Genomic DNA, 24,027 nt, shown 5'->3' with positions numbered 1-24,027 from the left:
TCAACCGCCACAAAGAGGTAATGAATATTTCTTATGAAAAAACTCAAAGCCATGCATAGTGCTTCCCTAACATGTAGGTAATTGAAGAAATCTCTGGCTCAATCTTTCTGGAACCCCAGCACTTAAATGCAATTTAGGAAATTAAATTGTCAGCTCATGTACTGAGTAGAAGCATCTCTCTCGTCTGTTCTGTGGAATGTTTCTGCTGACCTGACCTGAGTGTTTAGTTCAGAGATCATTTTCAATAAACTGTTGTCACTTGAAAATAAACAGTCTGGACAATGTATGGTCCATTTGGAATATTACGAAAATAAACAACCTAGGGTGTGCTTCCTTCTTGACTTTGCAGCCCTTTTAGGAATGTGTGCTCTAGAGCACTTTCTTCCTCGGAGCCGAGGGTTTTATTTAAAATAAAGCAGTTTATTTGGCACTTCTAGGCAACCTTTTTTTGAAGAACCTCAGCAATGGGTGGCTTTGGAGTCCCACTTCGGAGGAAGCAGTTCATTCTCCTGGTGTTCTTTCTTTTGCAAATTCAGAGTATGTGTCTGGACATGGATAGCCGTCCAACCTCTGAAGTCTGTGCCACACACACGATTTCACCAGGACCCAAAGGTGAGGAAAAATAAAGTTTTCATCTGTAATTAAGTAAGCTCTTTTCCTTCATCTCTCAACCCCATTCGAGCTCTCAATTACTTTCTCTTCTCCCATCCCTAGTTCCTCCCACTTTCTGTCTGTTTTGGAAAATCAATGGCCTGTTCCTTATTTTTAAATCTCCCTTGATGTTAGGTAAGAGAACTTTAGGAGGGGGCGCAATCCCAGGGGCAGGGATGTGATGGAACTGACCCTGTGCAGGGGGAAATTTCCTCTTCCGTGCTGCTCTGGGGGAAGACATACAAACAAGACACTGGTCTCCAGGAATCCTTTCCTTTAAGGCATCTTGGCGGTTTCAATCCCAACTTCTTCCTCATACTGATTTTAGTAAAGTTAGTTACTAGGCAAAATCTCAGTAAATATTAATCTTCTGTGTATCTCATAAACAAATGAGCTCCTGAGTTCCAATGCAGAGGAAAATTTTTGTCAAGGATAGGAGGTAATAGACAAATCAACATTTCTTTATTTCAAAGTGGAGTCTTCAGGGCCAAGTGCCTTCAGCTGAAGGATGATAGAATATTGCATTTTTTTTTTTTTTTTTCAAGTACACCCAAGGTCTAAATGTGCTTCCAGCAACTGGTTGATAGCAAAAGCTTCTGTTTTCCTGGTTTCAGCTCCGACCCTTTTGTTCTGAAAGTGGTCACTGCAGAGTAAATTGGTGCTCCCTCATTAGTAATTCATGCTATGTTTCTTCAGGCTATAGGGTGGAAGAATTGCAGCTGCTGAAAATTTTAAGTAGAAAAGGGGTCTTTCAAAAAAACAAATACAACCTGCAAGCTTGTCAGTTATTTAAATGTGTATTGCTTAAAGTGCATTTTTCTTAATCAGTGAATTAATTTCCTCCTAAGATTGCAATCCAAGTTTTAACCTTTGATACCAGAAAATAAATGCAGGGAGAAGAATGAGACCTCAGGGCCTCCAAATAATTTCTTGGGTGACTAAATGAATAATATGAGGGCAAATGTTGAGAAAAGAAAGTTTCGATTAGAAGTAAAGTATTTACTTAAAACCATTACTGGACTTTCTGTAGAGTATAGGAAACTGTGTATTATTCCTAGGGTGTCATGGAGAATGCTGAAAATTAAAATTTTCCTTGTTCCTGCAAATGGGGGAATCCATTTGAGAATAGCATTGTTAATCAATTTTTTCCTGAGGAGAAAGTGCAATTTTCAACTGGAAGAATGAACAAAGTGTTGTTAAAATAGTGTCCAAAATATAATGCATTCTAATTCAACAATTATATTTATTCCAATTCAGCCAATGTGTATTGAATACCTACTAAGTGCCAAGCACTCTTTTAGGCACAACAGATGCATTAAATAATGAGTTGTGAGCAATGGAGAGGGAAATGATTTAAAAGGGAAAACAGAAAGCAATTAATATTTGTTGGATACCAGCAGAGTGTCCACTGTGAGTCTTCCTACCCTCATTTCATCACTTAACCACAAAACTCCTCCCTTCTCATTAGAAACCTTAAGATTTCAAACAATGGAAATCCCTTTAACTCTCTTCCTGAGCTTGTGTAGAAATTGTAAAATGATTACAAGCCAGGAATGTGACAGAGTAAGGAAGTGAGAGACTAGGGAAGGGGTCCTCTAGGACCCTGGGCTCCAGAACAAAGTCTGTTGTAGCTCTGGCATGGTTTCTTCTGCCCCCAGAGCCTGGGAACTTTGCATCAAACTGATTCTACGTTCCCTTCTTATTAAAGAGATTCCATGATTTTGCAATGGAATGACTACCTACTAAGCCCCAAGCATCATGTGAGAGGCTCAAGTTGTCAAGCTAAGGAAGAACTCGGCCTAGAACTCGTATCTACATTTCAAGCTGGGTATTAGATTGCAAACTCTTGGGGCCAGGGCACAGTTAACTCTTTTTTTTTCTTTGCAAATTGCCTGTATGTGTGCATGGAACATCATGAGTACATGCATCACGTCCCTTCCTCCGCTCTAGGGCCTGTTCTAGATGTTGGACGTACAATGAAAAACAAGGCGTAGTTTTGTTTTTATCTTCTATCAAGATATAAACTGCCACCTATCTTACCTAATTCCTTCATGAACATGGCAACAGCCTCTTCCCGCCCCTGAACAAGGCAGATTTGTATATTGAGTTCTACAAAATGAAAAAAAAAAATAAATAAATAACTTGATGGCCAGTTCAACATTTTAAAGGAATGTTGCTTCTGTTCAATGTATTTTTTCTAAGATCAAACTAGTCTGTACTTTTCTCCATGGCTAACCATCGCAATAGCATATTTACCGGCGCTCTGCCCAGATGAGAAACAGACAATACAAGAAGTTTTCTCTAAATTCATTTAGGAGACAGGGAGCTAAATTAATTCTTTGCAGTTGCAGGTGGAAAACCAGTAATGCTAACCTTTCATATAATATATCGTCCAACATAGAGATGCTGTATTTCAATGCATTATTTCCCAAGCATGACTTTAATGGAAAAACATTGGATTCAATCTGTTTGATCTTCAGTATGTGATCACATCTATTTATGTTTCAGTTTCTTTATTTGTAAAATAGGCCTTTATCATAGACTCGTTTTGAGAATAATATGATAATCAATATAAACTTGAAGCTGTGTAGATATCACAAATAGGTACTTAAATTCTACTTGTGTTTCCTTCCTCTCCTTAAGTCTCTGTTCAGTAACAATTTCAAGAATAAGCATTGTTCCAGTTATCAAAACTTCTTTGTTGAAAGCCATCTTTATTTTTCTTTCTATGCTTTAAACTTGTTCTATGTTGCTTAGTAGGAAAATGTTTGTGTTTTTTTGTTTTGTTTTGTTTTTTTCTCCTACCTTGGTGGTTTCTTTATACAATTCATGTAAAATTCTGACCTCTAGTGGCTTTACTTGAAAACAACAATGACAAGAAATTTTACGAAATGTTAAAAAGAATTTTAAAACCAGTAAGAAATATTTAGATGAAGCTTTACAATTTCCAAGGACCTTTGAAGTACACTGTCTTATTTAATTCCGCAGTTGCCCTATGTGGTACCAATTACTTTAAACGTAAAGATAAGGAAACAGTATCAGCGAGGCCAAATGGAATGTCCAAGGTCTTTCAAGTAGATACAGTACAGTCATGCACCGTGAACTTCACCTCTGGCCTCCTGGCTCTGGTTCCAGTGTCATTCCATGACTCCCACTCATTTCTATTAGAATCAAGTTTGAAGCACAGTCCACTGACCCCTGTCTGATAAGAGGTGGATAAGGCAATGCCTAAGAACATAGAGTTCTTACAACCTCTCAGCCCCACATTGTCCTGGATACAAAAACATACTGAAAGTGGTGACATGCCTCTTCTTTGATAATTAACTTCACTACTTTATTAGTTTGTTTGGAAATTAACGATATTTCACCCTATTGCTTATTTTGGCTTTTACACTAGCTTTTTTTTTTTTTTTTTAAATTTATGGGGGTGGCATTGGTTAGTAAAATTATATACATTTCAAGTGTACATCTCTACAACACATCATCTATATATTGTATTGTGTGTTCACCACCCAGAATCAGTTCTCCTTCGATCACTATGTGTTTGACCCCCCTTTACCCTTTTCTACCACTCTCCCCACTTACCCTCTGGTAACCACTAATCTGTTGTCTTTCAATGACGTGTGTGTGTGTGTGTGTGTGTGTGTGTGTGTGTGTGTATACGTGTGTACTAAAAGGTCCTTTACAATCCATCTTTCTTCTCCCTACTTCTCCCACGTCATTTCAAACCTCTTTTCCATTTGTAGTTTGCTCTGGGCATCCTTGCTGTGTCTCTCATTCTTGAGCCAAGACCTTTGTACTTGGTGTTCCTCATGTCTGGCCCAATCTTACCCCAGATCTTCCCAAGGATATTTCCTTCTCATTCAGGTTTTAGGTCAAGTGCCATTTGCACAGTGAGTCCCTACCTGACTACCCCTCACTCTCTGTCATAGTTCCCAAGACATTTTATTATTTTCACAGACTTATTACTAAGTGAAACTCTCTTGTGTATTTATATATTTATAGTCAGTCCTAGAATGCAAGTTTCATGAGAGCAGTGTCCCTGTCCTTCTTGCTGAGTGTGTTTTCCTACTGCCTAGAAGAATTCCTGACACATAGTAGGTACTCAATAAATATTTTTGATTAAATAAATGAATCCAAATTTTTCAAGTTCCCCAATATTTTAGCTTGTTGCCCTGACCCATTAATATAGTTCCTTGGAAATACACTGCACATAGGTCCTATATTACCCCCCAGAAGGGACTGCTACTTTTACATGTATGCACATGCTTCCCAAAGGGGGACTGATCTTGGGGTCACACTGTCATTGCACCAGGTCAAAGAACTTCCCCACCACTGGCCACTGATTTTCTGCAAGTACTGTGTTTCCCCGAAAATAAAACCTAGCTGGACAATCAGCTCTAATGCGTCTTTTGGAGCAAATATTAGTATGAGACCCAGTCTTATTTTACTATAAGACTGGGTCTTATGTAATAACATAACATACTATAACATAACAACATAACATAACATAACATAACATAACAAAACATAATATAATATAATATAAAATACCAGGTCTATACTATAATATAATACGGGTCTTATATTTATTTTTGATCCAAAAGACGCATTAGAGTTGATTGTCCAGCTGCATCTTACTTTTGGGGAAACATGGTGCAAGCATGCCACCACTTCCCCAGCGCTGCGTCTCAGCCTCGCCAGGCCACTCACTCCACACCACTTCACTCAGTAAGGAAAGCTTTCCATTGCTTCTGAGGACACTGCAACTCCTGCGAGTAACCATCGTGACTCGTCCTCACAAGTCGCCTGTGATGACTTCGTAGGGCTGGGACAGTGTCTCTTCCCTTCAGCATGATTCTAACGACAATGTCCATCGTGGTAGTCGGTGCGGTAAGACTAACACACATTGAATAGTTGTCATTCCCTGGGCACTGTGTGAGTGCGTTAGGGCTGCTTTTAAATTTAATCATGTCTATAGACTTAGAGAAAGAAAACATTATAATTATCACTTGACAGATTTAGAAACTGAGGTTCAGAACTTGTAAGGCACTAGCCTGAGGCCACACAGTTGGGAGGTGACAGGTTGGAACTCAGTGCAGTTCTAGTTGGCGCCATGCTCTCATCAGCCAGAGGGGCCCCTACGTGGTGTCGGCGGTACCACAGTATCTTACGGGGCTACCTGCAATAGCTATTTCAGGTTTTGCTTGAAGCCCCTATTGATCCCTGTGGAGCTCATGCATGGGTGGACCAGGTGACACATAGGAGTGCCAGACGACACGAGGTGCACATGGCTTTGCCATGAGGGAAGCCTAATAGAGCAACCATCTATCTTCTGGAATAATTGCTTTCTCAGCAAACCCTACAGCCCCCAGGAATTGGACTTCTAACTGGCCACCCCCCATGTTACTGAACGTGGCTCTGGATCCCAGCAACTGACACAACGTGAGTTATTTCCCAGGAGTCTTCATAGCCTCCAAACAGGGCTTCTTGTGACTTCCCCCAGCATCTGCCAGACATGCCCCGCTACCCGGATCACTTTCACACTCGTATTAGAAGTCTCACTTCCTGTAAAGCAACTCGCAGAGATCATTTGGTTTAACCCCAATTATTTCTATGTTTGTGAAAACTAAAGCCCAGAGAGGTGCAATGACTGGTTCTCTGTCACACAGCTGCTAATTGGTGGCAGGGGCAGAACAGGAGCTCATATTCCAGCTTCCCAAGCCAGTCATTGTACCATTCCACCATATTATGTCATTGTCCTCACGTTTTGTCATTCTCATTAAGCATGAAATGATCCTTCCTTCAGTGTTACAAATTAACATTAGAGAAGTTCTGTGAGGTCAATGTATAAACATGGTACAGAATTGTTTTAACTCGGTCACCTTGATATAAATTAAGCTGCTGATTTCCTTCTAATGACTTTATCAGAAAGGTTAAGAAAGTCGGTAGTTTCCCCAAACCTATATATTAATTGTATTAATTAAACTGGATTCTTTCATTATGAGTTTGAAGACATATTTTATTCATAAGGACAGACCAAAATTTTAAGTGGCTTGTCTCTTTTTAACTTCATAATTCAGTGTGTGAGTGTTCCAACCTATTCCCCCCCCCCTTTTCCCTTTGGGTAGATGCCAAGAAAATATTTCAAGGTTATGTCAGGAGGGGAAGAAGAAAACTCCAGTCAGTCAAAGTGTGGGCAAGGATGAGGCAGGAGGTCGTGAATGGTAATGACAAAAACAAAACAAAAAACAATTAGTTTGTTTCATTTTAGTAAGTGTGTCCTTTACCCATGCCATGTCTCTCTCCAGCTCTCTGACGTAGTAACTTGGCTATACATCAATCGGTATTAGGGACCATGCTACTAATAGGTACTTGCATGTTGGTAAAAGATCATGGGCTTTGCATACAAAATGTATAGTTTTGAATTTGAGCACTGCTACCTGCTACCCATGTCCTTTTAAGCTTCAGCATCCTCGTTTTTTAAATGGCAGTAACGATACTGCCCATCGCAAATGCTTATTTTGAAAATTAAAGCATGTTTAACATATTGCTTAGCTATCATTGTTTCTTTCAATAGCTTTCATCACTATTACTAGTCACCATGAGCTTCCTTGCTCCCCACCTCCCTAAAGAAAGGCTTATAGATTATAAAGTTGGCTCAACAAGTAGAAACACACCATGGAAATACTACCAGCTCTGCTCCTTGGTGCAATGTCCTGCCTATTTTCAGTCCCACTGCAAAGTCAACTTTTATTCATCAATAGCTCACAAACTGGAGACCACCCATTCTCTTCACCATTGCTGCCTTCTTTCTGTAGTTCTCCAGCTGACAGAGGGACATAATAGAATTAAAAGAGTTAAGGCACAAAACGAAGCCTCAGTTTTCTCATCAGTAACATGGGATGACAATCGTGTGACTACTTCCTAGGGTTATGATGAGGAGAAATGAATTAAGCCACATAGAGCACCTACCACTGTCTTTTCAAGGACTCTCTAAATATTAGCAAACCATATATATTAGCAAAACCCAAGGGGGAATGAGAAGTCTTTCCTGTTTTTTGTTCTTTTTCCTTCCTTTAAGGACTATTTCCCCTTAGCTACTGTATGTGCCCCAGGCAGGGAGTTCTATGTGCCTTGGGTCATTGACAGTTTGTGTAGACCAGACACAACTTATCTGCCTCTCATTCCTCTTATTTGTGTTTATGTAATTCAGCTTCTGGAAACTTTCTCCATTCTGCTAGAAATGGTTTTATTTGACCTCTCCACATCTTATCAGGATATTCCCACCCGTAACCAGTCCGTGTGGTTTTCGCACCACACATTTGATTTGCAATACACTATAATTTTACAAAATTCTTTAAATTATATTTTATAGCTTTCTCTGATCTTTTGTAAAAGAGTTGTAAATATACACAGTAAAAATCTGACACTCTGAAACTCAACTGAAGTAGCATCTAAATAATTTCATCGTTTTCAAATTATTTATTGTGATTGTTCTTGATTTGAAAACTCAGGAAGTATCATTTCAGGTCTCTTGTGGCCACTTGACAATAGTTGTATCTGTTAAATTATACAAATATGAGTCTTCAGAATTTATAAAGCTTTTATCCATTATTTTGCTTTGGTTCCACTGACATACTATAGGAATTATTACCCCTGTTTAAAGGGAAACTAAAGCACACTACTCTTGCATGATCTGACTGCACAGCTCTGAGCAAGTATTCTGAAGAGAGATCGTCTGCCCATACGGCCTCCTTAACTATAAAAGAAGTAACCCTAACTGACTTAGCTAATGAGATGAGCTAAGATCCCTTAAATGAGACAATATCATCTCAGGCGAAATCAGCCCTGTCTGAATAAGATATGTCAGACATACTGATAATGCCAAATTCCTTGAAGAGGTAACTCTTATTTTTTGCTACACTTCAAGAACTTCTAGATTCTGAGGGTCATCTATGTGGCACCCCCCAGGGATGAGTGTATATGCAAGACATTATAGTACTGGGTGTAGTCAGCAAAAGTTTATATGATCGTGTTGTTCTGCCTGGCCTGAGATGACCAGTATCTAGAAAAATATTTTGACAGTCAGAGCCAAAAGCTGACCAAAGTATCATTTCTGTCTCATAAGACCACATGCTGAGTGACGAAACGACAGGACACCCAAAAAGGAGGAGACCTGTGTGTCCACATGGGAAGGTGGGAGATGCAGTAAGACAACAATTGTGACAGTGTGCTCCAGAGCAAAATAAAAGTACCCACAGAGCCCGGGAGACTTTGCTATACCACAGAGGAGGGTCTCTGGAGCTGATGACATCAAAATGATTCATCAGTGTCACCCTAGCCCTGGAAGAGCAAGGCTAGACGATGCCACCAACGGTCTTGGGCAAAGCCAGTACTAGACCATAGACACAGGCCAGATCCACGGAAACAAAGCTCACAGAGAGTGTTCAATGCAAGGGATGTGACCGGCTTCCCTAGATTGGAGTACGTCTGCGGTGACATTTCAGTTTTCAAAGTAAAATGGGCTCAAAGTTTTGATTAACTTGCATATGTATATATATTTACATCGAAGCCATTGGCGCTAGTAGAACAGGGAAAACCATTCTGTGCTCTTACCTTATTGAAAGACCGATCCTATTTACCTAAAAGAAGGTAGGATAACACTTAGCTCCTCTTTCACGGGACACCCCTGCTCCAAGACTCAGTCTCTACTGATCACAAAGCTGATTCAATAACTTTGTTGCGTGAATGATGGTTCTTGACATTGCAGAATCCTGTGCCCTCACCTTCCACCCCACATATATATGTGGTTTTCTCATGATCAAGAGAGCCAATACTGTGTTGTTATTATTCTAATGGGGCCTAACCATACTAATACGGAACTTTCTCTTGCTCCCTCTTCCTGATTCTATAATATTTTAAGTTTGAACAGATAGATGAGTGGATGCAAAACTAAAATTTCCAGCACTTACAGCTGCCAAGGTGGCCCTGCACCTTCCTGTCAGGCTTAATTAGTGGGACCTGAATCTCCCAAAGGGCATCGTACCGCTGCCTGTTCTGTTAGCTGTAACTTCCTGCCTTACATTTTGGAATTAGAAGAATGGGTGGGGTGGAAGGTGAGGGCACAGGACTCTGCAATGTCAAGAACCATCATTCATGCAACAAAGTTATTGAATCAGCTTTGTGATCAGTGGAGGCTGAGTCTTGGAGCAGGGGTGTCCCGTGAAAGAGGAGCTAAGTGTTATCCTACCTTCTTTTAGGTAAATAGGATCGGTCTTTCAATAAGGTAAGAGCACAGAATGGTTTTCCCTGTTCTACTAGCGCCAATGGCTTCGATGTAAATAGAAACTCCATACACTCTGTTAGTCTCTTTTTCATTGATTTCTTTTTTCTTTTCTTTTTCTCTTTTTTGCTTTTCGGTTTTCATAGCTATTTTGTAGAAGTTGTGAGATTGCTATCAGGTCTGACCAGCCAAATGCTAGTTTAAACCAGAGGCGCCAATGGACGTTTGGGGGAAGAAGGATGTAATTAGATTTGTTTTTCTGTCAGATAAACCTCTTGGCAGAGTTGAAGGTAGACGAAAGGATGTGAGAAGCCCCTGGTGGGACTTGAATTAAAAACGAGAGATGAATTTGGGCCGTTGGGATAGGGCGGGGAGCTGTGGACGAGAAGCGTTTCAGAAGCAAAACTGTGTTTGAGCTGCATGTGGACCTTCAGATGGAAAAGTCTGGTGGGCAGTTGGAAGTAGGGGTCATAAATAAATATTCCTTAGGCATTTCTTTTCTACGAAAGCCACTCACACGACTCACAGTTTTCAGATGTGTCATTTGGTGACAGTCGTCCGGAGGACACTGCCTTCTCACAGTGTTGGGGTGTCCAAGGATCGGACTGCTGGGGCGTGTCATTGCAGTGATTACTTACACTTAATAACAACACGACTCTTTTCTTTAAATTTGTTTTTCCCCCACTTCCTACTGAAAGGAATTTTACAGAGAATATTGTGTTACACCTGTAGACTCTTATAAACATGTCAATGCCAGAAGCATAAGTCTCTGGAAGCAAAACTATGCATCAGCCAGAAGTTGCCAGGTCTGAGCTAAAAGAGGCATTGCCTCTCCGTGGTTTCTGCTTTCTATCGCTCTCATTTCAAGTGACGAGAAACTCTAGGTGGCCTATTGGTGTCATAATGCAGTGTTTCTTGAGTGTTCACTGCACCCCAGTCACCCCTCATCCCTTCGTCTGCATTATCACATGTGCTCCTCTCAACAACTCCGGGAGGGAGAGATTTCACAATTCTGGTTTTCTGATGAGGAAACTGAGGCAAAGGAATTAAGTGGGGTACGAAGGTGTCACAGCCAGTGAGTGATGGAGCCAGAACTTGGGCTAAGCACTTGGATCCCAGATCCAATGCTCCTAAGTGCTGCATTGTTTTGCAGAAGCCTGCCACTCCGTCCTGATGCATGGATGTTTTCCTTGCATTTGTTTCCACTGATTTGGCTACGAATGATGGGTGAAGGCAGAAGAAAACTTGCCCAACAAACCTTACTGTTGTATTTTTCATTACGTACAATGTTAGTTGTTTTTTCTTCTTCTTCTTCCTTGTTGCTCAGACATGCAGTGACTGCAAAAGACTTGCAGGTTCCAAGTGGTAATTCTTTTTAAACCAAATAAACCTGAAGACAGAGAGTAGGTGCTTTGTAATTCAAGTGGGAAAGATTGTAGGATTCTTGAAATCCTCTTTTTTTTGCTAGTTTATTCAGGGACAAACTGAAGGGCAAATGAAGTTCATGGGTTCATGAAGTTAATCCCAATCTATCTCCTTACAGATTGATGGGGCACAGATAAGGGATTGGTTGACATCACAGTCGTACACATTAACGACCTGGCTTGGGGCATAGTAAGCACCTGATAAATCTTAGCTGTTATCATTATTGACAGTGATATTATTGTTGGGTAAATGAATCACAGTAGAGCTCCTTACAGATTGTATTTCCTTGCATTTGTTTAGCGCATTGGTATTGAAAAAGCACTTTCATTTTATTTTCTTATTTGATATGTTATCTCGTCATTGGAGGACGGAGCAGTATACATGAATAAAAGCCAAGGCTTTTCACCTCTATGCCATTGATCTTTCCAAAGGCTTGTTAGCCACCTATAAAACACACAGCAATTTCCCTTTAGTAACACTCATGGCATTTTTAAGACCTTGTTTGGTGCCTCCCTCCCACCAAGCTTCTAGGCTTAGATCATGTCTTGTCTGAGCTAGTGCTGTGTCTCTAGCACCTATTACAGGACTTAATAGCTAGTAGAAACTCAATAAATATTTGTTGAGGGAATGAATGAGCGAGCAAATTGTGAGGTTTTGAACAGCTCTCGAGAATCAACTGTAAAATATCTGCCCTTATCACAAGGAACTTACACTCCAACTGCTTGACATGAATACGAAAATTACATACCAATACATTTTGAAATAATACTTCAAGGCGTCCATTAGAAAGCAGTAACAAGGAACCATACGATGAATTCCCAAGTAAATAATTCTGTCCAAAAGTTCAGAGAATTTAGAATTTGATTTGAGGCAAGATTCGTGGGTAGGATATAGAAGGGGGGAAAAGGACGTAGTTCTTTTATATTATTTATGATTTATTTTTTAATTTCAAGAGTATTTCAGGCTTGTTGTAACATATAACATGTGTAAAATATATACAGAGACAAAGCTAATGATCTCACTTTTTACCTTCCTTTTCTGGACCCACTTCTCCCATCATTAATAGCTTGCTATTAATACTTATCTCAATATTTATTCTGCTTATTTATTCCTTGTTCTAAATGGGATCACAGGCATATGATTCTCCAAGAGACATTCTACATAGTATAACATGGAATTCACTTCTTATCCACAGGTCTCTCTCTACCTCATCTCATTATTTTTAGTAGCTGCATAATATTCCTTCTTGTATTTTCATCAGTCCCATGATGACAAACTTTCAGATTGTTTATGGTTTTTGTTTTTGCCACTACAAACATTCTCATATATACATTTGTTCTTACAGTTATTCTTGTAAAATAGGTTCCCTAAAATAGAGTGTGCGGATTTTTTATTTTAATCATATTGACAGATTATTTTCCAGAAATATTGTAGCAATTTACATTTATAAAACCAGTGGTTGAATGCTTTTGTATATATGGCATCGTTAGCTGCAATTAGTCTTTTAAAATTATTACTAAATCTGATGGCAAACTATGACATAGACATTTACATATATACATATTTTTCTGACTAATAGCCTCTGGGCATTTTTCATCTATCATTTATTGTTTATATTTGTATATCATCTTTTTAGTTTATTTATTGTCTTTTTTGCAAAGCAATTTGCAAAAGCTCTTTGCATATTAAGAATATTAATAATTTTTATGTCTTAGTGTTTGTTTGTTTTTCCTTGTCTATCATATATTTATAAACTTTATACAGAGGGTGCCAAAACAATGTATACACATTTTAAGAAAGGAAAAACTGTATTCAAATTGTAATCCTCAATATATACCAAAAACAAAAGATGAATACAAGTCACGTTTGACTTCTGCAATTACAAGAGGTGCTCAAAGTGGTTACCATCAGTGTAATTTTAATACAGCTTTTTCCTTTCTTAAAATGTGTACATATATTTTTTGGCATCCTCTGTATATTTACAAGGCATCTTGTATCATATGAATTTTTTTTTTTAATTTCTCATATGGTCACCCATATCTATCCTTTCTTTTATGACTTCTGTTTGGATTTTTTCCCCTCTGAGGAGATGAATTTCAAAAGGACAGAAGAGCATATACCTTTCAATGGAGGCATGAATTGAAAGACATTTTAATGAACAATGAATAAACAAGTTGGATAGGACTAGAAGGTTCTGCATGTCAGTGTCAGAAAATAATGCCAGAAAATCCCATGGAAGCCAGTCTTGTGAAGGTCCAAACGCTGGACTAATTAGTTTGGACTTGGCCTGTAAACATAGAAGAACTGCTGAAATGTTTCAAATGGGGCAGATTTATATGAAAATATGAGTTTATAAAGATGAGTTTGCAAGATGATATGGAAAAGTGAAGTTCAGATCCAAGGAAACCAATATTTCAGCAGTTATTTATTGAACAAATACTATTCTAGGCACTTGGAATCACCAGTGGATAAAATACCATGAAGACCACTTATGGATCACGTGCAAGGGACAGGGTTTGGCATATGAGGACTAGAAAAGGTAAAGGAAAGGAAGTGTGGATGGGGGGGAAGAAAAGATGGATGTGAGGAATAAATAAGAATCAAGATGGGAATGAGGAAGGATGAATGGTCAAAACCAATTTGGATATTGACGCGGGGAGATTAGAGCCTGGCAGTGATGTTGAGAGACACAGGCAAATTAGAAGAGGAAACAAAAACTATGGGGTGGAGGGAGCAGTGGAGACAGAGATTTGTGTGTGTGCTTGGGCTGCCTTCCTAGATTATAAGCCATCACCACAGATGTCCCAGCAGTTTGAAGTCAATTCATTAATCAGCCATTATTGAGAATGACATTTCAATCAATTACTAATTTATTTGACTGTATTGTCATTAATCTCACCTTTATTCATCTTGTCTTTAAGGATGTTATTCCTTTTATTTTGAAAACCTTTATTGAGAAAGCACCTACTGCATCTCAGGCCCTGTGCCAAGTGCTAGGGATGCAGAGAAAATAACGTGTCATCCCTGACCTGCCCCATCATCTGTGACTCAATGTGGTGGGTGTTGTAAAGTGTGAGGGGAGTTCCCTGTAGTCAGAAGACTCCTGGGTAGAGAAGGTGACACAGAGCTGGACCTATAGGGTGCATGGAATTGGATAGAAGATAAAAATCCACAGGAAATTTTATTGGTGAGACCATCTTAGCCTGCTCTAATAGAATGGCAGATATGTATTTAGCTTGTTTTCTTTTCTACTTACCTTGAGATATAAGTTTATTGTGGTGGGCCCAATGAAAGGGATCCCATTTACTTCTTCCTGAGAAAGAACAGGAAGAGTTATAGGTATAGGCAGGTAGAGGGAGGGGTTTCCTTCTTTATGCTCCCGTAATAACTACTCTTCCAACATTTAGCACAGTAACTATGTGCTTACACGCCCATCTGCTCCAGAGGTTTTGATCTCCTCATCGCAAGGCCCTTATTCTCCTGGTCAGTGTCTTGTAGTTATATTTGTAAGGAAACTTATGTTTGCCAGTGAAAGAAACCAAACTCAAACCAAACTTAAAGTGGCTAATCAAACAAACAAACCGAGGAGGGAAGGGGAGTTTATAGACTCACTTAACAGAGAGGGGTTCAAGCTGAGCTGTATCCAGGCTCGAGTGATGGGTTCAGGCGTCAGTCTTCACACCTTGGCTCTGCTTGCCTCTGTAATGACTGCATGTTAAAGGCGGTTCACCCTTTATGGTGATTCAGTTACTTCAATAACAGTCTAGCCTTCCTGCCACCCCTGCAGAAAAAGCACGTCTCCATTTTTAAAGGTTACAACTGCTTGAGGAGACTTACCTGCAAGTTGAGACTCACCGGCTCTAACTGCTGAACCAATTACAGTGGATATGGTTCAAACCACGTGAACTGAGAATGAGCAAGTGTGGTTTCCTATGGAAAACTGTGGTACCATTACCAGAAGCACAGGTAGAGAATATCGGGTAGGCGAAAGCAATAGATGCCCACCATCTACTCAATATTTAGTGGATCCGTGAGGGCACACTTGATACAAGAGGCTCTTGTATGAATGTTGCCATCTATAATATCATTTAATCTTCAATTAACTCCATGAGAAAAGTATAAGTATCTCAATTTTCAGGATAGAAAACTGAAGAGAGAGTAATTATTTTAGTATAAGATTTAAAAGCTGTTAAGTAGAGATTTAAGATTTGACCCTAGGTCTCTGTGGCTATGAATTTGTTTGCTAGGGCTGGCGTAACAAAATACCGCAAACAGGTGGCTTTAACAACAAAAATGTATTGTCTTACAGTCCCGGAGCTTGGAATTTCAAGGTCAAATAGTCAGTAGATTTGGTCTCTTAGCTAAGACCTCTTTCCTTGGCTTGCAGAGGGCTATCTTCTCACTGTGTCTTCACGTGGCCTTTTCAGGGATGTGTGCACACATCCTTTGTGTTTCTTTGTGTGTCTAAATTTGCTCTTCTCATAAGGACCCCAGCCAGATTGAATTAGGACTGCCCTAACAGTGACAGTTTACCCTAATCATATCTTTATAAGACTTATCTCCCAAAACAGTCACATTCTGAAGTACAGGGTGTTAGGGCTTTGACATGTGAGTTTTGGAAGGGAGAGCACAATTCAACCCATAAAAGACTACAAGACTCCTGTTTTACCCATTGCTCCAAGCTTCAGGAAACTTGAACAAGTGTCCTCTCACTCATTCAAGCCGAATAGACCCGTGATCCTGAAGACTGAGTCCCTTGGCAAATTGCAGCTTGGTTCAGAGCTGCTCTGTTCCACATAAGATTGCCCCTGGGACAGCATTTCTCCTTAAAGGCGTGAAGTTTCCAACAGACTAAGATGAACTTGGTTCTTTGATAACCATATTCCTACTGTAGGATTGGCATAAACAGTATCTGTGAATGTGCAAATATTTTTTCTGTTTATGAGAAGTGTATTATTGACTGTTCTTAAGCAAGGTTGGCCAAGGTCTGGATCGTCCTTGTCCTAGATAAGCTGCCTCTCCCTGCCATGTTCATCACAAAGCCATTAAAATGAATTAAAGTACCACGTGTCTCAGAATAAGGAGAGAACCCTCATTTGGGAGACTTTAGAATAGGTAGATACTCTAGTTATTTCCAGTTATAGTTAAAACAGAGACTTTGAGAGGTTAACTATCACACCTGAGTTCACAAAGCTGGAAAGTGATATGATTAGGACCCATACTCTGCATCCGTAAGAGTGAAGCCCATAGGCTTCCTCAATATATCATCTCAGATTTCCAGCAACTACTGTCTTCGGTGAATGACCAATGGAAATTTGTCTTATTCAAACCACTCTGGCCGTGGCAGTTTCTTGATGCATAGTGGTCCTTTGCGAAGAGAAGGTGGAATTATTTGTCATGATTTGTTTTCAAAGAGCCTAGGTTTACTCCTCTGAATGTCTGCTTCTCGTTCCTGGTGCTCTCCTCTTTTTTATTAGATTATATACGGTACCGCAGTAGGGGCTCGAGATAAGAGAGATCACAGAATTCTGTGAAGGTGACTTTAGCAAACCCTACAGCCCATTAAAAAGTAAGATTGCCACAATGCTATTATGTTTACAGGGGACTGTTATTATCTTTTAGAGACACTTGCTGAAATATTTAAGGAAGATTGGTCATGCTGTCTATAATTTACTTTTTAAAAAAGATCAGTAAAAATAAACACGAAGCAAGGACAACATGTTAATTGTTAAATTTCAGGAACGGGTGTATACTTATTCCATCTGTCTTTGTGTGAGAATTTGCAGAGTAAACAGTAAAAAAAAACCACACAAAGTAGAAAAGTAATGATTATAGGATAGAGATTGAGGCACTGAATGCAAAGGAAGGGTCAAAAGAGAAGTCATTTCTGGTAATAACGATGATGACATTGATCATGATGTTGAATCCTCCCTTCTGTTCTCAGTAAAACAAGAACAGATGAGTTTCACAAGTGCCACACACTGTGCTAAGCACTTTTCACGTATTGTCTCCTTCACACCAACCCTATGAAGCCCTGATGATTTTCTCTATTTGTATGAAGCAAACTGAGATTCAGAGACATGAAATGACTTGCTCAGAGCTTTCTTCCCCAACGCAGTGCACTCCTTTCTCCTTCGGGCGAGCTATGAGGAAGCCACTGAGTTGAAAGAATTCAGGACGAATGGGGAGACAGGTGAAGGCACAAAGGGACAGGTGAACGGGGTGAATGGAGAGAAGGCAAATAGCAGCAGGTCCCAGGGAGGCCTGGATGTTTGAGTGAAATGTGGAGGTTGTGGTTGGGGAAGAAAAAGGACCGGGAGGCGATCCACTGTATGACCTTGCTAGTGCATCCGGCATGTATGAGAGGTCCAGGGCGTGATTTACATGGCTATTGGAATTTCCAGTGATGAGGATGCAATTGGCACATACGGAAAAGAGGTGTAAGTAGGGATGGGAAAGATACACGTGAAGCAGGAGTCTGGCCTCATAAATAAGGATACCATCCAGCTATCCCGCTCCGTTCTAAGGCTGATCAGAAGGATTGCTGACCACTTCCCCACAGTCTGTAAGATGATTTTGGCAGTGGGAAAGGCGAATTTTCTTTAGTGTTTCCAAAACCAATTTACCGATTTTTTAATAATTACTTCCTTTGAGCAGGAGGTACTGACCTAGGTTCAGCTATTTCATCTCAAACTAGAGTTTAATTTTAAAAGAGTTTTTGCTTGTTGGGGAAAAAAGAGAAATCCTGCCTAAGAAAAATTGGTCAACTGTGTGCTGTACTGGAATTCTGCTGGAGAGCTTATCATAGCAAGCTGGTGGCCTGGGGTGCCGAAACAAACCATGGCTGTAAAATTGAAATGAATTCATCTCAGCTGATAGCTTTTTATTTAATTTTAAAACGTAAGTGGCTATTTTGAAAAGAAGGAAAGAAAGTCTAAATTGCCCTACTAATCCCACGAAATACTGTCAGAGGATAAAAGCAGACAACTGTGAGCCATGTGGGGGATCCTTTCCAAAGCTTACTTTTATACCTCTCTTCTGTTTCCATTAAAGCAAGTCCCAAAGATCAAACGAACCCTGGACCCAAGCTGATGGCAAGGGCACAAGTTGTTTACTTCATCTCTGCCAGCAGCCTGCTCACCACTAGGCTGGGATGCAGGCACACAGGTCAGAAGAAGAAGAATCTTATTTTCACCCACCAGAAGCCACTAGGGAACAGCAGATGATTAAGTCACTCATCTGACCACCTCCAGTGAGATACTTGCTTGCAAATGAGTGGGAAAGCTCATAGGAAGGGGGAGAAGGAATAATGTACCAATAATTCACAGGCATGTGGCTTTATGATTCACACGGCGCTTAACATACATGCCTGCCTTTGAACTTGCCTTCTGGTGAGCAGGCCATACCTTTTCGGCCCCATTGTACACAGTAGGAATCCCAAACCCAGAAATGTTAAGACCCTGATTTTGTTCTCAGTCATACAGCTTGTTCAGAACGTGGGCTTTGAAGGCGAGTGCCCCAGTTTTAATCCTGGCTTTATTACTTAGGAGCTACGTGACCCTGGGAAATCACTTAACCTCTCTTTGACCCTATTTTCTCATCTGTAAAATGGAGCTAAGAATAGTATCCATCTCAATGGTTGTCATGGGGATCAAACAATAGGATGTGTGTCAAGTCGTAGGACCACTTTGGCCTATAGTACTCAATAAATGCTATCATTACGTTTGTAAAATGTCTTATGGCTCACAAAATATGTGTGTATCCAGTTCAACTATATTTATTAAGTACCAGAGCCAAACACTGTGCTAAATTCTGGGGATGCTGGAATAAATCACTTATGACCTCAGCCATTCCAAGGGCACAGGGATAGCACAGATAAACGGACTCACTCAGTATAAAGTGATATTTTAAACAACGAAGGTAATTGGAAGGAGAATTTAGCCTGGCCAGAGAGTGTTAGAGAGGGCTTCTTGAAGGAAAATATTTTTCTGACCTTACCTTTATTAAAACCCTCTGAAAAAAAAAGGTATTATTTTGTCTAGTCTACAAATGCGTGAAACAAGGCTCAAAAAAGATCAAGGACTTCCCAAAGCCCCTCAGCTGATAAGGGTTGAAACTGCCTCAAGGATACATCCCCTGTGAATTAAGTCATAGAGATAATAAGCTGTGTGTTTTGTTTTTCCTTCCCCACTAGTTTTCTTGTTTAACAGGTAACAAAAACTATCATTCTTTGTGCATCTCCCGTTTTTGCCCTGAAAAATTTGGCACAGTGCCAAGTTCTCTACAATCCACAATCAACAGAAGTCTGAGCTGGAAGGGACAACATTTAGCCGTAGGGTGCTGCAGGGGCAGAGACATGAATGTTGCTGAATATTAGTTCCGCCACACACAGGCTCTCTGGCAACAGGCATGCAACTGAACCTCACTGATTCTCAGTTTTCCCACATTCAAAAAAATGGAGCAATATTTTTCACCTCCTAGAATTGCTGTGATGATTACATTAGCACAGTACTTGGCACACATAATTGCTCGATAAACAGTCACTATCAACTTTAGCTAGAGAAATGCCACCTAGTCTACCCACTTCACCCCTTTTGTCTGAGGGCACATATCATCTATCTGTGCAGTCTAATTTGAAAGCCTTTCTCAGAAAGAGATTCTAGAACTTCATGTGTGAAATGTTCCAGCGCTTGACCAATCCCACAACCCAGAGATCCAACCCTTCCATACACTGCTGATGCTTTCCTTTATAATAGTAACATTCTGCTCTCTGGAGAGAGAGAGAGAGAGAGAAAGAGAGAGAGAGAGAGAGAGAGAGAGAGAGAGAGAGAGAGAGAGAGAGAGAGACCAGTTGTGCTTTTTCTGGATACATAAATGAACATCTCAACTTTCTCTCTCCCAAACTGTCTAATCCCAAGCACTTAATTTTTGTCTTGAGAAGTCCTTTATTTACTTGTTTCCTCTCAAGAGGAACAGGACTCCCCATGTCCTGAGGTTGCTTTGGTGATAAAGCAGGTAGCTGGTCATAATATTGTGTGTGTTGTGTTCTTTATTTTCAAAGCACGTTCACATGCTTACCTTGTTGATCCTAAAAACAACTGAGGGAGGTAGAGAAGGCAGGCATTATCACCAGGTAAAAGATGAGGAAACTTCAGGGAAACGGAGGAAATAAAAACAGTCACCATTGCTGATAGCTGATTAGGTCCCCAGTCTTTGATGGACGTTACTTCATGTGAACTTCTTAAGAGCCCTCTCTAATAGGTGTTATCAGTTTATTTTGTAGGAGAGGAAAATGAGACTCAGAAAGGGAATTTGCATGTCCAACTTTCTCCCGATAGTAAGTGGTAGAGCTAAATCTCAAGTCCAGGTCTGTCTTACTCCAAAGCCAGTAAGTTCAATCACAAACTTTTGAAGATTAGCTCAACCCATCAGTGGTTACTGTGACATTAAAATCCAGAGCTCTGATTCACAGTCCAGGGCACCTTTCCTTAAACCACTCATTGAGTCCTTCTTAATTGCATGAGGGGCTAGAGGGGACCCACCTATGACAAGGACAGTCGCTCTCACGCAGAACTGTTTTACGGCTGTCCAATTGCTAGCTAGTCTTCTGTTCATAGTTTCCTGGTACCTGCCTATAATTTGGGGGTTCTCAAGCATGCAGTCAGAGAGTAATACATTTATATAAATATTATATATATAATTTTAAAATAATATAATATGATTTTACATATAATCGATACTATTTTATATTATGTATTTATATTAAAATTATATAACATATATTTATAATATATGATTTATATATAAACAATACATTCATATTATACATTACATACATGTCTATAAATAGTACATTTATATACTACATGTATATCGATGTATATGCATGTAAATGCTTCCAGAGTTGGCCAGATTATCCAGCAAGAATATAAATTTGTCAGTCCAAACAAACTTCTCAAGGATTCACCAGCAGGATATTTCTTTAAACACAAAGTTGAATGTGGAGAAACATGAAAGAGAAAAGATACTGGGAGTTTCTCTTCTTCCCCTGCATGTCCCATCCATGTGGACCCATATACAAACTCACATGGATGTAAGGCAAGCTGAGCCGAAGGATGGATTCAAACCATGTTCACCTTATCCTGGGGAGTATGTGCTTACCTTACTATTTGAGCTGCTTCACTCATGTTATTTTCCATTTCACAAGGAGATGGTGGTGAAAAAGGAGAGCCAGGAGAGGAAGGAAAGCTTGGCAAAGTGGGACGCATGGGGCCGAAAGGTAGGTAAATGGATATGGAATTGACAGTGTAATGTTAGAATGGCTCTACTCTCCCTCCTGGACTTGCCCTAGAAATTAGCAGCTTTCATAACACTCTCTGCTCTAAAGATGTATGAAATGTATTTCAGATATGAATTTACTCGTCACCAGAGAGTTCTTATGAGATCATCTGTCAACAAGACTCAAGACACATTCCTCAAGTTTCATCCTTTGGGGTGACTTGAGCGGGACACCCTGGGAGCTCCAGTATCTAAGAAACTGAATATCTAAGTCCCTGGGAATATCTAAGAAACTGAATTTTAGAAACGCAACTGTGTTCCTAGCAGTGTGTCCCTTCAGAAGCCACGCTGGGCAACTCTTTTGGGCTGGCCTAGAGCTTAAGGAGGAACAGAGAGCATTGTGTGGTCCTTTGACTTACCTTTCTTCACGGTCTGGTGGGGTATAGGAAGAGTAGGGGCGAATGAGATGAGAATAACACAAAGGCTATTAAGGAATATTGTTACTCACAAAACCAAAGGTCCCACCGATACATAGCTTCTGGATTGAGATGTGTACGCGTGTCTTCCAAGGATGAGAAGTATTGCCTGCCAACTGTTACAAGGTGGGGGCCCTGGACCACGGATTTTAAAATCTTCAGTAATTTAAAGAGAGAAAAATACTCACCTTTGAGACCTCAATTTGAGAAATGCTATTTAAATTTTTTTTTATATTATAAATATGTACATACGATACTCGACAAATCTGTAAAATCAATTTCAAAATTATCACAAAAATAGAGCTTTATAACTGGCAAATATTTTTTAGATGTTCATGGAAAAAAACAATTAATAACAATTTTGGAGTAACTTAGTGATTCCTGATGATATTTTTTTGGATGAGAACTCAGTGGGAGAATGTTTGATGGTTCTTTGATCGCTAGGTTTTATAACAGTACATTCCCTCCCCCTTTTTAAAGTGGCTAAGATAGTCAAATATGGTTTTAACATAGAGAAGAAATGGAATCCTGAAATGAAGCTGAAATGGAACAGAATTAGAATAAAATGCAAGAATTCTTCCATTCAGCCCCTTCTCTGGTCTTTAGATTAAACACAGTTCTTTTAGATATTTTGCATCAGTAAGTATTTTAATATCATCAGGTTCAGGATTGTCACACTCAGCCACATTTTAATTTTAATATATCCATTAAAATGCTATTAAAATAGATAATATAGCACAGGATAATATAGCACACAGGATATAGATTACATACCGCGGATAGAAGAATGCACTTTTTGGTATTTCCTTCGAGTGGATGTTATATATTAGCCACATCTTTAAGGGGAAGATAAAATGTTAGTATATAAAGATGATATGCTTTCCTTTTCAGGAACTAAGGGAGAACTGGGTGATATAGGAGACCAAGGCAGCATTGGCAAGACCGGGCCCTTTGGCAAGAAAGGTAAGCCACCTTTTGCTATTCTCCAACAGCAATGTAAAGCAAGTTGCACATACCTGTGGTATATTTGAAAGGTTCTGTGTCGTAAAAATGAGCCCTTTTCTTTCTTTTAAAACATGAGTGTTATCATTTTATCTTGACTGTTTTGTTCATATGTAAGCAATATGTCATAAGGCCTTGAGCAAAATCAAATAGAAATATAGGGACAGAGTCAAATCTGAAGTTCTTAGTCTATATTGCACTCTGTCCTGGAATCTACTGGTTGTAATCCTTGATCCAATTAAAATGGGTGTCATCACCATCAAGTCAGTTCAGTAGTAGAAAACAACTGTTCATAAAACTCAAGGTAACAGAGGACGGTATAATGTTCTTTCTTTATTTGAGTGGAATAATAGTTACCTGTTTGGGATCTATTAACAGGACAGGAACTTGAAATAGATACATGTACATCCTTTTGTTTTCAGTCATAGCCTGATCCTGTACATAATTACTACTTCATTATTATAAAATAGAGGTAGCTGCCTTTTTATTACCTAAGCACTGTCTCCCTATCCTCTCATAAAGCCCTACAATGGTAATAGGTTCTAATTGCTTCTGATACTCAGTAGTTTGCACAGGCATGTTCCACTGCGTTTGAAGATACAAAGCTGAATGAGAATCAAAGTTTTATGCAAGAAACTCACAGATTTAGGAAGGTAGGACTTTCTCAGAAAGAATTATGATACTGAATAACTATATGACTGCTATAGCAACCCTATGGACTGACCTAGATCTCGAAGGATAGTAGCATGGTTATGGAATTGGGAAAAAGGCGTGTGAGGGAGATGCAAGAGATACTTGGGCAAAGGTACAGACCAGGGGGAACTCAGCGCCATCGGTAGCAGGATTCTGCAGGCTGTGGTGCCCCCTGGCCTTCCACAGGTGCTTGAGCCACTGCATAATTAAACATGT

The 24,027-nt window shown here is 39.7% G+C and overlaps 1 protein-coding gene across 2 annotated transcripts in view; it reads left to right on the top strand.

Moving 5' to 3' along the window:
- Window positions 1-254: 254 nt before the first annotated feature.
- The window catches only part of COLEC10 (collectin subfamily member 10), a 35,288-nt gene continuing 11,515 nt past the window's right edge, over window positions 255-24,027 (top strand). The window contains exons 1-3 of one of the 2 annotated variants that reach the window (XM_019714866.2): window positions 255-612; window positions 21,570-21,641; window positions 23,008-23,079. In XM_019714866.2, coding sequence (XP_019570425.2) covers window positions 465-612; window positions 21,570-21,641; window positions 23,008-23,079 — 292 coding nt within the window. In that variant the 5' untranslated portion in view covers window positions 255-464. The remainder of the gene's footprint in view (window positions 613-21,569; window positions 21,642-23,007; window positions 23,080-24,027) is intronic. The other variant, XM_019714926.2, reaches the window with a different exon arrangement.

Source organism: Rhinolophus sinicus, linkage group LG12 (assembly GCF_036562045.2).
Source record: "Rhinolophus sinicus isolate RSC01 linkage group LG12, ASM3656204v1, whole genome shotgun sequence".
In the NCBI taxonomy this organism is placed as follows: Eukaryota; Metazoa; Chordata; class Mammalia; order Chiroptera; family Rhinolophidae; genus Rhinolophus; species Rhinolophus sinicus.
The sequence above is the reverse complement of the archived record's forward strand: the minus strand, read 5'-3'. Positions and strand labels throughout refer to the sequence as shown.